A 17,249-nucleotide genomic window follows, 5' to 3' on the forward strand; every position below is an offset into this window, starting at 1 on the left:
CACTTTGCCTCTCAATTCAACGAGCTTTCGAAACTGGTCCCGCGAAGAAAGAACGGCCCGCGAATACGCAAGAACAAATAAAAATAAGCAAAGAAGAAAGAGGTTTCGTAAGCCGCGACGTCACGGCTACGAGCTCACTACAAAAGGCTGACCTCAGACTCTTTTTCTCCCCGCCATTATTCAGCCTCTTCCCGCCGAGTAAATGTATAAATGTAGCCAGAGTCTTGAAAGAGCAAGTTACGTACTATCATATGGTGTTGCACTTTAGTGTACCGTAGAGAGCGATTCGCGGTATACTATAACTGTATACACAGCAACTAAGCCGCAGCCGCTGCTTCATGAATTAGACCGCACACTGCTAGCCGCTCGAGTCATCCTATTCCCCAGCCTTGACGTGGCTTGTCTGTGCACTGAGTAGCCATAAAATCTTTATCAATCTTTGCTCTTTTTTTTTTTTTGCTTTCAGAGCGCGCGCGACGCAGACGTTATATTATAGCGAAGCCTTTTGTGAACGGCCCCTTCTGCCACAAAGGCTCATTTGCCAAGCTTTCTGGACGATTCGAACCCCGCCAGTATCGCAATGTAATGATCCACTTCCGAAGCGCAGTGCGTTATAGGTACAACGGCCCCCAAGAGAGCCACTAAGCGAACCGCTCTGTTGACCGGAGATTTTCACCGTCGTCTCCTTTTACAATTCTGTCCCACAATATTTCTCTACCTGTATCATTATTTCTCTTGAGAAGCTAACTAATTCGATCAGTTGAAATTTATGTCCTAACAGATATCATCGTCTTCGGGATCATTAAAAACAAGCATACAACTGCAAAACGTATCAATAATTTCAATTTTACTGTGAGATGGTCTTTTTTGTTTCCTTGGTCTGGCTGCACGGCTTAAATGTTTAAATATGCTTCGGGAACGAAAGTTGGCGAATCCATAAAAATTAAAGCATCAAGTTTACGATTCAATCAGAAACTTCGCACCAGAAACAGTTGCCACAATCTTGAACACTGCAGTATCCATAACAGAGTTATAAAGACAGCAAATATGCTTTATCATTTTAGAGCGTATAAAACTTTAAATGGTCAGATTCAGTTCGTAAAATGCGCCAAGTAGAAAATATGAAAAGACATTGAGATAATCATTCAGTCGACCCTTGTCTTCCATGAGCATTGATTAAATGATTAATTTTTTTTTTTGTATTGTGGCGTCTCCTTCCATTACTGAGTTCCAGAGTTGTAAACTTGACGTTGTTGTTGTTGTTGTTGTTGTTGTTGTTGTTGTTGTTGTTGTTGTTGTTGTTGTTGTTGTTGTTGTTGTTGTTGTTGTTGTTGTTGTTGTTGTTGTTGTTGTTGTTGTTGTTGTTGTTGTTGTGCGAACACTCCTCACTCCGGTGTGATGGATGACTGCCTCAGCTGCTAGACCGTGTTTTCGGTCCTATAGAGTCCATGGAATAACGTTATTTGTGAGCTTGCCACTTATTCTCGTGCGTATAGAGATGATGATGATTATGTTCATTGTCACGACTCGTACCCACTAAAGGGGGATAGGCCAAGAATCGGGCGGCCGGAGAGAGCTTAAGACAATTCTTATTTGAAAAGCAGGAACACCAATTAAAAGAAGAAATAAAACAAAAAGAAGGAAATTCCGGAAAAATAGAATAGTGTGCGAGTGAGCAGTCAGGACAACTGACATAAATTTAAGAAAAAGGTAAAAATTTGGGAGAAATTAAGGACAACGTTACTAAAGGATTCGGCAAAACGTTTTCAGCGAAATGAATAGTGAGTGATCAGATAAGCAGAATAAAGCTACAAAAATTATAACAGGGTGAACGTGTTGTGTTGATAAAAAAAAATATCGAACAATGCAGCACAAACATCGCTGTGACTATAATATAGTATGGAAGCCCCAAATGATAATATTACCGGGATACTTAATCCTAATCCAATCTTACAGAGCGGAACTTTTTCTTCTTTTTTCTTAGTAGCACATATTGTATTTTGCAAAAGCCGACGTAAAAGACGCCTACCTTCCCATTTCGCGCAGTTGAGATTTTGAAAGTTTTAATAAATAAAAACGTGATCGAGACAGCCATTACATATTACCTTCCTCTCATACATTCGAAAAAGTAAATAGTGCCAGGACCGGTTAATGAATGGCGACTAAAACGATTTCTTTTTTTTCGTTGCCATGTATTCGAATCGAAACTCCCAAAGGTACCAAAGTTTTCTGCTTAAAGAAAAGCATTACGATTCGGAGCAACTCCATCAAGATAATAGCGCCGCTAATGAATACAAACAATTCCCACGCGGAGAGATAAATGGAACTTCTTTAATGGACACCTGTCCCCAATAATTTATACCCCACCTTGCCGCGCGTTTAGTAATATCAATCTCGTTCACATTCGTCGAGGAACCATGACAAGAGTAACCAAATGCGTCGAAGTTAGACGACGGGAACGCGAAGAAAAGCAAGCGGGCAGACAAGACGTAAGTACGTGTCGGTGCCTTCGTAAATTTTCATTAATGAAACACGTCATTGCCGATGCTGTGTCGTCTGGTCTTGTCCTTCCTGTACTGCTCTCGTTTTTTTTTTTTAATCCTAGAAAGCTACAAGGAGTTGGAACGATGCCTTCGTCGTAATGGACGTGCAATTTCGAAAGTAAAGAGCCAGCGAACAATTTGTTTTTTCGTTTTTCCTAACTTCGCATCTAGCCCTACATTTAAAAAAAATAAGGAATAAAACAGAAGAAGCGTGTCTTCGTGTTACGCCACTGATCACTGTGCGACACGCGGCGGAGCTGCAGTTATTTGCGACATAGTCGTTTAGAGGCGACAAAATGTATTACGACTCGAGCAAGAGCACGCATTAAACTGGAGGCTCGCGAACGAACAAAATCAGCAGGCTTCGGGTATCCCTTCATCTTCGAAATCATTTGCTGCGACAGCACGAAGCTCTCGCAGCAGACACGGCCATCACGATGATGGCGACAATGATGATGAGGATGACCGTCTCGGTTTCAGTCCAAGCCGCAGTCGCCATCCTGGGTTTCACGGCACCAAATGTAAATAACCGAGACATAGCTGCCCCGATGTTCTTTGTATTATGAAGCCCTAGTCTGTATTTCGATGGCATGTCCGCCGAACGCGGCCGTTGCCGTCTTCTATATTCAATGACGATTATGATTACTATGATGATGACTATGATGATGATTATGATGATGACGATTGTGATGATGAAGCGCCTTCAAGACATGAAGCATGCCCATAATGGGGGATGGACCAAAAGTCGGGTGGTTGTTCGGACAGGTAATGACTTCAGAAAAAATAAGCATGACATGGTAAAACTGCGAATAATGAAGTAGCACATAACTGAGAGAAGTGAGAACAGATGAATGGGAGATGATATTTTAAAATAAATTAAGATAAGATTCCTTGAACAGTTTGGAACAGAATAAATTCCGAGTAAGAGCTTCTTCCTTGCGATGCGCACGCACCATCGTCTCCACCCTGCGACAGATCTGCCCAGTGTTTCTTTTTCTTTTGTGCAACTTTCTAAAAAGACATTACCTGCCGTGTGGCATGCAGCGACGCCGATACATTCACAATATATGTGCGGCACTCGAAATCCTCGCAAAAATTGTCAAGACCAACACTGCGCGCTAATCTTCTTTTTTTTTTTTTGTTCGCCCGGGATGCCACGCGGCATATTGTCGGAATGAAATTGCATATAAGCATGGAGCCTCGTTTCGTGCAGGTAGTGCGACAGCGACTTATAAAGTACATCATCCATTGGCCATCGTTTGCCGCACTAAGGTTGGTCACTTCTTAAGTTCACAGCCCGTTAAGTACCCTTTCGCGGACTGCCTTTTTTTCCCAGAGCACATCCAATGTAGATGGCAGACAACCGCTGCGGATGCAGGAGCGGTGCTCTCCGGATACGACAGAACATTAGAGAGTTTTAGGTTAGGGTCCCCAAGCGTTGGGGCACGCAGACCGCGGATCGTACAGAAGAACGCAAAGGGCCCACAATGGAGCTCGCGTCCCCCAGCGCTTTGATGTCGATTGGGTACCCTGTTCTATCACTCCCTATTGTCTTCATATAGATAGGTGACCCCAAGCACAAGTGACGGCTAGCGCAAGGCCGGCCCCGGCTCCGAAGACAGAGGAGAGACACTCGTTTCAGGGAAAAGGAAGGGAAAGAGGAGGAGTTACAGGCTGGGGCAGAGAGTGAGCAATTAGGCTTAGCGCGCAACGTTCCTAACTGCACATTGCCGCAGGGGAATGAGTTCAGTCTCACGTTGCGGCTGTGGTGGGAACAGTTTTGCTTCCTTTGAAATGCAATGGATCGAGAACCCGCCGTGGTTGCTCAGTGGCTATGGTGTTGGGCTGCTGAGCACGAGGTCGCGGGATCGAATCCCGACCGCGGCGGCCGCATTTCGATGGGGGCGAAATGCGAAAACACCCGTGTGCTTAGATTTAGGTGCACGTTAAGGAACCCCAGGCGGTCGAAATTTCCGGAGTCCTCCACTACGGCGTGCCTCATAATCAGAAAGTGGTTCTGGCACGTAAAACACTATAATCTATCTAATCGAGTGTAAAGATGAGGATGACATGTCCTGGTGTGCGGACGGTATACAGAAAGCAGAGGTTAATTCTGTGCAGGCGCGGCTTTAACTACCAACATATTATGCCAGTGCCACTTTTCTGTCTATGGGTAATGGTAGGAAACTGCACACGGTTAGTGTGGCCAAGCACTCACTTTGCCCGCAGCGCCAGCTCCCGGTCGTTGGGACAGACCCACTTGTCCTTCTCGGCGAATTCGCTCATCGCTGAGTCTGCTCGGCTGTTCTCAGTGACCTGCAAAAACAAACAAAAAAAACGGACACATGCGCTGCTGTTTTCGATGGTTTTGACAGAACAAACATCACACACTTCAGTTCCGAAAATTATAGTCTGGATTCAAACTCGAGCGGCACGAGAGGTCCAGGCGTTCGGTGCAGGCCATACTCACAATAGTAATTCGGGATAATAGCGAATTACTATGGTGAGTGTGGCTTACGCTTTTTTTTTATTGAAATGAATATTAGGAGAGGTTGGCGCCTTTATGGTGGCACCGGCTACTCATTGTCACTTGGCAAAGGAAACAAATCGCTATTTTACTACGTACGTCTTCAGAACGACACTTATATTGTGCGCTCGGGACCACCCCAAAAAAAATAAAAGAAGAAAGCATTTCTTCGCCAGATTGGTAGCCGCCTTGTGCAGGCGAACACCTTAAGTGTATCTTACAATGTGGCCAACTGTGCCATTCCTCGGCGAAAAGGATGTCATTAGTATCGAGCGTTCCCCAAGTGTTGGACTGAATTATGCGGTCCCGCAAAGTTCAGTCCAACAAGCCGACTCTACCATAATTGATTTGATCACGAAAACTCACTGTGCATTCGGTCAGGACAGGCACATACCACATACTACCAAAATACAAAATAGAGAGAGAGAGAGAGAGAGAGAGAGAAGATCGGCGGAGGAGCCGGCCGTTCGCTTCTTTTGTTTGTGTGAGAAGCGGCCCGAAAGTTTCACACCATCACACGTGCAAGCTTTACGAAACGGCTTCCAGCAGAGAGTATTCTATTCATAGGCACTTTTAGTCCTTGTGAATACGCCTCATGAAAAAATTGACGCATCAAAATAAAATAAAAAAAGATTGAGTCAGACAGGCCCCGCCATTTCCGACTGACTGCGACCCCTGCCGGTCGAACGCATTCTCTCGCATTTTATAATTCGAGGAGGTGCAATTTTTAGCTATCGCCGCACGACAGCGAGCTGCCCCGGACAGATTTCCAGGGACATCATTTCATTTTTTTTTATTTTCTTTATTTCGCGAGACGGTAGATGACACACCGACGTTTCTCAACGTTTCCAGCAATAATAACACTGACGGGCGTCACACGAGCAGACATAACATCCTGAGGGGGTTGACTGTGACGTGCCAGTTGCAGCAAGTCTCGCGCGGCGCGGGGCGCCTCTCATGCGTTTCAAAACAGAGTTCAAACACGTGTTCCTTTGATTGTTACACGTCGCGCCGCGAGCCTGCGCTACCATATTCGCTTCGGGCTTTCCTGCAAGGCCTCACGACATCCCACCGTGGCGAATATGACACGCAGCAAGCTATTCTTAGAGAGAGAGAGAGAGAGAGAAAGAGAGTTATCACAAGGTAAAGGCATCGAGGTCAACCAGACTAGGCCCGGTTAGCTCAGCCTGGTTGTTTACCGAGATATGTAGTTAATCATAATTAACTAACTAGGCTCGTCACGCGCACAGAGAAACGGTACGCGAATTACATATTGCATTGCAACTTTCAAGTAAAACAATCGGCGGAAAGAGTTAAGCTGAATGTAGATTAAAGATCAAGATCGAGCACTTGTGTGGTGTGTCCCTCCTTTCGTGTTCCGTCTTTTGTGCTGCGCTCTAAATTTCGTTACTGTGATGCAATGCCAACTAGTCCACCTATCCGGCCTATTGCAACATCTGTGTAGTTTACGAAAAAGAAATCAAATCAAGGTTAAATAATAGCACGGGAACAAAGATGCGTGGGCAGTGTTACACAATATAAGTCGCGGACTGGCGGCCGCAACATAACGACGCATAGTGCAGGCCAAAAGAAAACGCTGCTAAAATCCGTGACATTCAATTCCTTTACAATAGCACCATACGTTTTCTATCTCCCTACTCAGCAGAGCTTCTTTAAATTACAGAAATGTGCGAGCCATAACAGCAAGAAATAAATTGCAAACAAGACAAGGAATCTTTTCACGAAGGGGTACAGAATAAGAAACAAACAAACAAACAAAGAGCGACACGGCACTCAACTCACTTAATAACGTCGTTTGTGCCGGTCTGCACTGCACATTTCCTTTTCTTCGCAGACATTACCAAAGAAAACTTATACAGCTTGCTAGACCTTATAGCGACCAAAAGTTCGTAAACCTACTTCTACACGGTGTCGTAAACCTCTTCCACCGCAGCGTTTTCGTGTCATCTGCGCTGTGGGAACAAAAGGCTGCAGGCTAAGCCGTTCCAATTGCGGGTGATTCAATTTCTCGGTTCATTCGATCGCCAGCGACAACTCTCGCCGATGACGTACACATATATGGTTCTCCAACCAACCTTTAATCCGATCTCCGGCGAGAAATCCTCTCAGTTTATGTTGCTGCATCGATGTAGGTAAGCGCAGTTTTCGATGACATTTGATACTTTTGAACAAAGAAAAAAGAAAGACAGATAGACTCATCAGCTGCGCGGAGTTGGCACCACTACGTTGGCGACTGGCAGAACACACTTCTTCAATGCGTTGTGAAAACTGCTACGTCGCTGGCCATTTCATTTTCTTTTTTTTCGTGAACAGTAGTGAAACACGAATTTGTTTTGATGAATAAGAGTTCTTTAAGTTTTTTTTTTTTTTTTTTTTTTGCATTACTACTCATTCGGATGCAGCCGACGAGGACGGGAGTCGAATCATAGACCTCGTGGTCAGCAGACGAACGCCACAACAAGTGAGCCAATACTACGGCGGCCAAATCAACATTTGAAGGTTTCCCTCTTAGGAAAGATAAATTATCAGCGCCATCTTTTATTTCATTTTTTTTTTTTTTGCGAATCTCGAGTTTTTAGACGTTAAAGGTACAGGCAGTCGTTATACCGCCAACATACTCTTTCAGAAAAGCACACGACCTCGCAATAAAAACACTTTTTTTTTAATCTAACAACGTTACCTAAGCTATAATATGGTTAGTGATTCATGTGAACGTGGCTCGGTCGTTCAAAACCTAATGAGAAATCTTGTATGCCCCATATGCGCTGTATCCATAACTTTATATGAATATATAGAACCCTGTATTGAAAACCTCTATGTTCCCATGTAAACCCATATAATCCTAGACGATTGTGGATCTTTTCCAATTGGGGAAATCTTTCTGTGTGTACAGCTTCGTTAATGGTTTCTAACAGGTTGTCGAATTTTCACTATACGCAGTCGTTAATCGGCTCGCAATGCTACACGCTCAAGTGAGAGAAAAGCTAGGTTATGACGTCATGAGTAGCTGTGTGACGACAATGTGCCAATCGTGTCACAACATTGCATCTGGAATATGAAGCATTGCAGACCGAGAAGCTAACTAGACTGAGCATTCCAAGAAACGCTCACATCTACATACATTCAATCGTACAATTCCTGTCTATACCTGTTCAGTGTCAACTGCTATACAAGACGCCATAAGGTGTTGCACGTGATTGTCACTAATATACTTAAACGACTAAACAGACGATAACAGCGCTTTCGTAGCACAAATTAAGTCTTCGCTGCATATGTCTTCACAACTGATCTGAACGTCAACGATGTTCATGACACAATTGGCTTTCCACATTAGCATAAATACGGTGAAAGAAAACGACGTTATAAGGACACATTAGTGCGCTAGATGCTCAACGCTGTCGTGATGAGAAGCGCTGGTAGAGGAAGCGCGCATGCTTGTCCTAAAGCGAACGTTCCTTGCTGCCGCTCCCATCCCAAATAAATCGCACCGTGCCTACGTAACTAAGCTCATCACGTGACTTTATCAATCAACCAATCAATCAATCAAAGAACTTTATTTTCACCTAAAAAAAATTTATCGTGAAAGAAAGTGACCCGGAAATAAATTTGCCTAATCGAAGCTTGACACAACCCCAGCCGCCCCATCAGCGGTGAAAACAGGGTGCAGCACGGATAAACTTTAGCATGACAAATTGTGCGAAAGAAATAAGCAAACACAGATATGCGATGTCCAACAATTGTTCCACACACGCAGACTTGTACCACAGTGGACATTCCGTCAATTCGCGTGTACAAGCAGCGTGACGATTTCCACACACGTATTTCTCGGAAGGAAATCTACAGTTCACAGTGGAACGCAGAAATGCACTTTTAAGACATGCGTGCAGCAAAAGAATAATGAGAAAATAAGACGCAAAGCACGACGAACCTCTAATGTAGAAGAACGCATATTTCAATTTTCACAAGAGTAATGCTATTATTTCTTTCTTTTTCTCTCTTTTTTTTTTTTTTTTTGAGAATGAAATGTCGGTTTGAAGCGAGTCAGAGTAGTTAAATGTCGTTGGCAAGATACGTCGGGTGTTATGCGTCCCGTACTGCGGGCGTGAAAATGGAAAGTGCCAAGGCGTTTGATATTGTTAACGATAGGAAACGGCGTTTTTTTCGATTAAGGTGCCCAAGATAGATAAAACTATCTGATTTTCCGAGCGCTGCCTCCTTGTAATAGCATAGTAGTCTTAAATTTTATAAATCTGATATTTTAACAATCTTAAATTTTTTTTATTTCTTTATTTTGAAAAAAGAGGCGGCATGTTTCACAAGAAAGGACTTGAAATTACCCCAACCACTTTATTTTTCGGCAACATGCTTAGTTTGGATACACTAACTGCCGTAGTTTTACCCCATACCAGCACGCTTTAACACGAGAGTCAAAAAGGGCGTTGTATAGTAATCTTTTTTTTTTTTTTAACTGGTAGCGCATATCGATGACGGCTCATTAATCCTACACACTTACCTAATTTTGACTTTATCGCTTTTCCTTGGTCATTCCGCGACAGGTGCGCATTGAAGATGATGCCAATTGTTTTAACACACATTCCAATGCGAACAGTGTATAGACCTACGGCAACGTCCTCGGGAACCGCAGCCAGTGTTACCGGCGCACAATATGCAACACACTTAGTTTCGGTTTCGTTCAATATTGGGCTGTTCGCTTTAAACCATATCCATCAAGATTCCGGCAAAATGTGTTTGCTTCGGCTTGAAAGTTTGACCAATCATTTCCATTCAACAAGGCTCTGCAATCATCGGCGTAAATGGTAAACTGACAGTTGGTGTTTATTTTTGTTATGCCCATTTGCACGTATAAAAAAAGCAAAGGAATGGGCCCTAAAGTACTCCCTTGTGGCACTCCGCATGTCCCCGTTTCGGTATATTGAAATCTTTCGTCTAGGTAACAGCGAATAAGTTGCACCATTACTCCCCGATATCAATATAATTTCATTTCTTTTCTAATAGATAACATCATTGACACGAATAAAGGCTTTGCTAAAATCTAGCTACAGTTCTAGATTCCGCGTCAGAGTTTCGATGTTCTCTGACATTATCTCTTTTAGAAGCAGGGGTGTGTCTTGAGAGGAGCGATTGTTTCTGAATCCTAATTGAAGGTTACTAAGGAGATTAAATTCTTGCTAAAAGTTTCAATGCCGGTACAACTTTCTCATAGACTGGCAGAATTGAGACGGGGTGGTAGTTAGAAAAGCTGTTCACGTCTCCTGCTTTATGTATTACTATTACTCTAGCTAGTCGCATATTACTTAGAAAAAGACAACTTGAAATAGCTCTGTTAATTATTTGTGTAAAGCAAGGGGCGATCAAATCAAGTACATACTTAACAGGCTTTATTTATAATCTGTCTGCCTCACAACCACCACTGTTCTTAGGGCGCGTAAGAACAGTCGTCCCCTCAGAAATAGAAGTAGGCTGGAAAAAAAGTCTGTTGTAATCTCGGGACACCTGCGGGAATAACCTTGAAAGCAGCACTGTTTCCTCTCTGTATAAAAAAAATATAACTAAAGCAGTTCACAAGTTTCTCCTCGCTTAGTCAGACGTTATCAACTACCATGCAGTCGACAGCACACAGCCTTTCTACTCAATAGGTTATTTAATTTTTTTCCAGATGATGTCACTTTTCCAGGGCAATCACTGTCGAAAATTCTTCGGAAATATTCTTCCTTATAATTAAAAATGGCTTTGTCCAACTTGTTCCTAGAGAATTTGAATTCTCGCAACATATCATGTCAGGAGTCTTACGGACGGCCTCGGACATCCTGTTTAGCACGCTGACAAGTTTTACTAATTCTCGAGTGACCCACGGTTTGCGAGCTTTTTTACAGCCATGGAAGTTTCCTCTGGAAAGGGCACGTAATAACGTTGTTTAAATATCTGTAAGAAGTTATCGTAAGCAGCGTTCAGATCTGCAAAGGTAGTTACCTCCCTCCAATCAATAAGCATCAGTGTTTGTCTAAAGGCCTCGAGTGTACGCATTGATATATCGTAATATGTAGCTTTTTTTCTTTCGATTCGTTTCAGAGCACAGCCTTAGGTGCCCGTTCCTGCGGCGGGCATGGGCATAACCGAGCGAACGAGCACAACAGCGAAAGATGAAAGTGAACGCGCAGCACAGCGAGGTGTTGCACCATGAGCGATACAAATTCACTTGTCAGCAGCTGTGTCCTCGTCCCCTACGGTTGTCCTACGTGCTCTCTTGCGCTCAACCTCAATTTATGCAACACCAACTATCCTAACAGTCTGTTCTTTTGAGGGATGAAAGACGCGAGGAGGAAAGCGGTGAGGAGGTCGCAGCGGTACCATGACGCGGAAAGCGGAGGAGGAGGGCACGGCGAAAGCGTGACAAGAAAAGCGTAGTGCGACGACATGGCTACGAGATGGCGCGAGTAGCGCGCGTCGTCTGCGAGGTCTGTCAGCGACGGCTGCTATGAATCCCACCCACGCGTCACCCACGCGCTGGCTCTCGCGATCTCCAGTTTAGCGAGGCAGTCGCGCCACACTTCGCTTTATTCGCAACGTGTCGCTGCCTCTGCGTTGTCATATCCTCACCGTCGAGCCGCCGTCTTCCATCCGTCATCATAGCGCCGTCATCACAGAGTAGCCGTCATTTTGTCGCGGTCGTTCCGTGGCCGTCATTTCATCGAAGTTATTCAATTACGTCGTGCCTTCGTCGTCACGTGGTCCTCGTTGCTTCTTCGCACAACTGGGCACGACGACAGCATGACGACGACGGTGCGAGGGCGTCTGCGCAGTGGTGCTCGACGACGATGAAAGTTGCCGCCGTGATGATTCCACGGCAGCCTGTGTGGGAGCCGTCACTAAGAGTTGGCTTTAAAACGTAATTATTAATTATTATAGTATAAAATTTACCTTGCGTATTCATCACTGTAATGTACAATGACTTCACTGCGAGGTTTCTCTTTTCCTTTTTGCCAGTAATCCGCAATTGTTTTTTGCTCCCGTCGCATTTTAATTACCACCGCCACGGTGGAGGTCATCTAGGAGATTGTACGGCAGCGGCAGTGAAAGCTCGCACTGTTCAGCAAGGCCACATAAGTGGGAGCCAAGAAGCGACCGTATGACCACGGAGTCGGTGATAACGTGCAGGCGGCGTCGGACGTTGAATCATCATAAGAACTTCTAACAGACGTATAGTACTTGTGAATAGTGTGAGAAATCGCTTATATAGCTTCACTGTGAGGTTCAGTTGTTCTCATTGGCAGACATCTACGAAATCATCATCATCATCAGTCTATGTTGTGCCCACTGCAGGACGAAGGCCTCTCCCTACGATCTCCAATTACCCCTGTGCTGCGCGAACAGATTCCAACTGACGCCGGAGAATTTCCTGATTTCATCGCCCCACCTAGTCTCCTGCCATCCTCGACTGCGCTTCCCTTCTCTTGGCACCCATTCTGTAACCCTAATGGTCCACCGATTATCTACACTGCGCAATACTTGACCTGCCCAGCTCCATTTTTATTGCGATAGCAATTATATGGACAGTCCAGCGCATATCTGCAGTCGCCGTCGCCTCGAGGTTCCGTATGAGTGAAAGCTTGTGAGGGTGAGCCATCGTACGTGGCACAATCTCGCGTGCGTGACCGAGGAACCTGGCCCGGATGTGTGCCCTCTCCTGTGGCGAGCGAGGCAAAGTTTTTCAAGCGAGGGAGCAGGGGCATTCTTCTCCGGCGGCTGCCAGGGTGTCTCGATGTCCTCCTCGCCCGCCGCTCAGTACAAAGTGGAGACATAGCGGCGTAAGGCATTGGCCATGCGAATCGCGGACGCTGTAGTGGACGCCTTTGGTGGGCGCCGTTGGAACGCGTTGCCGGCGCTCGTGTGTGTCTTGAAAGCAATCTGCGACGTGGCCAAAGTGCGCGCCCGCGGGGACTTCAAAGCGAGCCGCGACGTTTGCAGAGTGCGCGTAGCGCCTGTAGCTTCGTATACGCTGTGCCTTCGACGTTTCGTTCGCGTTGAGGCGATAGATGCACGGAGGTGAATCGTTTCGAGGCTGCTGCCGCGATTCCTAACTCCAGCGTTTTCACAGACAGTTTCCGCTGTCATTGAGCAAGATGTGTTCATGTTTACCTGTGTGCACGTGGCACCATCCTGGTTGATCCATGATAGATTACGTAAGCATGACTGAACTAGGACGCAGAAAGAAGCAGCCACACAAACACAGTGCTGTCTCTGTGTGTGAGCTTCTTTCTACGTCCTCGTTGACTCACGCTTACACAATATATAATTGTTAATTTAGTTAGTGAGCGAATCCCTAGAAGTTTGTATGGCCGATAAAGCTACTGTCCTTACTTCGTACAGCTATCTGATAATTTGCTATCGAAATCGGTGCTTCGCCTGGCGGGCGGAACTATATATATATATATATATATATATATATATATATATATATATATATATATATATATATATATATATATATATATATTTCTCCATGTGTCAAGTAGAATAGCGGCTATGCGCATTTGCTCTCTTGATCCAAACCGTTCTCTTTCTGTATCTTAAAGTTATGCCTAGGAGTCTCCGTTCCATCGCTATTTGCGCGGTCCTAACCTTATTCTCAAGTTCCCTTGTCAGTCTCCAAAAATTTTTGCCTCATATATCATATACATATACAAAATATATTTCTCTAACTATTTTTGAATTCGGGGCTCCGCACTATCCTGGCTCACGAACTGCCGTAGCGCAAACACGGGTGAACGCGAGCACGTCCGTAACTATTGCCGTTTAACATATTATAAAGAATGTTCAAAAATGGCATACCACACACGAAAAAGGATGCACACTTCGAAGGGGAAGGGAAGACAGGCTCGGTGAAGCGTCAATGGAGCCAAATTATAATTGACGGCTAACGCAGGATATTATGAAAAGCCATCGGACTTGCTCTGGCTAGTCTGGAAATTTCGTCTTTATATCTAATTTCCATTATGAAAAGCTTTAAAGTAGGAATTTCTTCGAATATTTTTTTTAATGATTCCATATCCTTTATAACACCAACTCCACAAACAAGGCAAGTCTGCCTCAAACTATATGTTTCGAACGCATAACGTCTATCCGTATGTCAGCATACTGTCAGCATCAGCATCAGGGGTCTTGCTAAAACCGCATGTAACGAAAATGTAATTCTTAGGGAACCTATACATACATGTGTTGCCTTAATAATGTTTACATGCAATCTTTATTTTTATCTGGTGACCGCATTTCACCGGCAAACAAATGTTAAAGGTTATCACTCAGCGCAAGAGGCACCCTTCTGTACCCGAAGTTTTTCAGATGTTGTCGATGGTTCTATCTGTTATCTATGTTGTCGCCGAGCCTCGAGTAATCAAATTCTGTGCGCGACGAGAATACTGGTGAACATACATTCTAGAACTCACGCTAGCACCGACGATTACGCTGGAAAGTTCATGGAGCCACATACAAATAGCCGACGCGTCTGATTCGCGGATGAACGGCCCACTTGCACAAACGCGAGCCTCTAAGTCTAGAGTTAAATCCGGATCTCGTGTTATCCTACCCTAAACTTAGACTTGAATTCCCGTCCACAGTAGCATGCTTGAACGAACCGACAAAAAATATTTACACCCCAGGCATAATGAAGACGGTAGGTACTTCAAGTACCTAGGCAGTATATTCTGTCACCGACAGGGAATGAGATGGGGAACTGGCCGAATTCGGTCGCGAGGTCCCTTTCGGTATTTTTTTTTAATCGTGAACTGTAAAATGAAAGACGGAATCATTTTTATGAATGGGAGTTCTTTGACGTGCAGCTTAGGTTATGTACGCGATTCTTTTTTTTGCTTCAGTACTAATGAGAATGCAGCCGTCGAGGACGGGAGTCGAACCTTAGACCACGTGGTCAGCAGACGAACGTCATAATAAGTGAGCCTCTACGGCGGACATATATATAGGAGGGTTGATCCGGAAATAAGGTTCCCAAAGAGCTCCAGCCACACGGGAAAGTGTGAGGCGAAATCCGGCAGCACTGCTGCGCGCGGCTGTTCCCGTACTCACGACTCCCACCCGCCGCGCTTCGCTGCGCCGCTCATTCTTGGCTCAGCAGCTGTCCGACATGGAGCATCCCATTGTTGATCCCGCCAAGGGCTAAATTCGTTCCGTAATTCGCTTTTTGCACGACAAAGGGACTCCACCCGTGAGTATTCATCGTCAGTTGACAGAGGCGTATAGCGAAAAGTGCATGTCCGTTCAACACGTCCGAAAGTTGTGCAGGGAGTTCAGTGCCAGTCGGAGGGAAGTCCACGATGAAGAACGGAGTGGAAGGCCGTCAGTTCCGGAGGCGGTTATCAAGATCTTTCAATGCGAAGTGCTTCAAAAAAGGAGAATCACCATCCGTGAACTTGTTGCTTATATTCCTGGGAGTTCTCACGGTACAGTGGAAAAAGCTTTGACTGAAAAATTTGGATATCGCAAGTGTTGTGCTCGATGGGTACCGAGACTATTAACATCACACCACAAGGAGAAACGCCTTGACTGCGCTCGCCAGTTTGTTCAAAAGTGTCAAGAAGATAAGGAGGGATTGTTGGATTCCCTTGTTACGGGAAAAGAAAGGGCCCGAAAATACACCCTTGTGGCACTCCAGCAGCAATTCGTTTCAAAGGTGATTTTCATGTGCCCATTTCGGTATATTGAAATCTTTCGTCTAGGTAACAGTGAACAAGTAGCACCACAACCCCCGATATCCATAGTCTCATTTTTTTTCTAATAGATAGCATGATTGACACGATTAAAGGCTTTGTTAAAATCTAGATACAATCCTAGATTCAGCGTCATAGTATCGATGTTCTCTGACATTATCTCTCTCTGAAACAGGAATGCGTCTTCTGAGGAGCGATTTCTTGTCAATCCTAATTGACGGCTAGTAATAAGATTAAATTCTTGATAAAATCTTCAATTTGAGTATAAGTTTCGCAGGCCCTTTGTAAAAAACTGGCAAAATTGAGACGCGGCGGTAGTTTCAAAAGCTGTTCTTGTCACCACCTTCATGTATTAGTGTTGCTCTAGCTAGTCGCGTATCACTTAGAAAGATACCACTTGAAATAGCTCTGTTAAATATGTGTGTAAACCAAGGGGCGATCAAATCCAGTACATGCTTAACAGGCCTTATTTTTAATCTGTCTGCCTCACAACCACGACTGTTTAAAAGGCCCGTAAGAACAGTCGTCGCATCAGAAATAAAAGCAGGCTGAAAAAAACAAAGACTCGTAATCTTGGGACACCTACGGGAATAAGCTTGAAAGCAGCAGTGTTTCCTTCCTGTCTGTACAAAAAAAAATGAAGCAGTTAACAAGTTTCTCCCCGCTTAGTGAAGCGTAATCAACTACCAAGCAGTAAACAGCGTATGACACAGCCTTTCGACTCAATAGGTTATTTAATTTTTTTCCAGATGATGTCACTTATTCTGGGGCAATCACTGTCGAAAATTCTTCGAAAATTTTCTTCCGTTGATTTAGAAATGGCTTTGTGCAATTTGTTCATAAACAATTTGAATCCTCGCAACATATCATTGTCACGAGTCTAAGGAAGGCCTCGGACATCCTGTTTTGCACGTTGACAAGTTTTACTAATTCTCGAGTGACCCACGATTTATTTATTTATTTATTTATTTATTTATTTATTTATTTATTTATTTATTTATTTATTTATTTCATATACTTCACAGGCTCCAGGAGGAGTATTGCGAGATTTCATACAGCCCTGGAAGGTTTTCTCTGGAAAGGGCACGTAATAACTTTGTTTAAATATCTGTAAGAACTTATCGTAGCCAGCGTTCACATCTACAAAAGTAGTTTACCTCCCTCCAATCAATAAGCATCAGTGTTGTTCTAAGGGCCTCGAGTATACGCAGTGATATATCGGCATATGTTGCTTTTCTTTCGATTTGATTTAGAGCGCAGCTCTTGGTGCCCGTTCCTGCGGCGAGCATGGCCGCAAACGAGCGAACGAGAACAACAGCGAAAAATGAAAGTGAACGCGCAGCACAGCGAGGCGTTGCACCATGAGCAATAAAACTTCAGTTGTCAGTAGCGCTGTGTCCTCGTCCCCTTCTGTTG

The 17,249-nt window shown here is 44.4% G+C and overlaps 1 protein-coding gene across 2 annotated transcripts in view; it reads right to left on the reverse strand.

Annotated features, from left to right (window-relative positions):
• The window catches only part of Rph (Rabphilin), a 133,026-nt gene that overhangs the window by 83,007 nt on the left and 32,770 nt on the right, over positions 1 to 17,249 (reverse strand). For both annotated transcript variants that reach the window (XM_055064373.2, XM_055064370.2), the window contains exon 2: positions 4,762 to 4,859. In XM_055064373.2, the coding sequence (XP_054920348.1) occupies positions 4,762 to 4,829 (68 nt within the window). In that variant the 5' untranslated portion in view covers positions 4,830 to 4,859. The remainder of the gene's footprint in view (positions 1 to 4,761; positions 4,860 to 17,249) is intronic.

Source organism: Dermacentor andersoni, chromosome 3 (genome assembly GCF_023375885.2).
Source record: "Dermacentor andersoni chromosome 3, qqDerAnde1_hic_scaffold, whole genome shotgun sequence".
NCBI lineage: Eukaryota > Metazoa > Arthropoda > Arachnida > Ixodida > Ixodidae > Dermacentor > Dermacentor andersoni.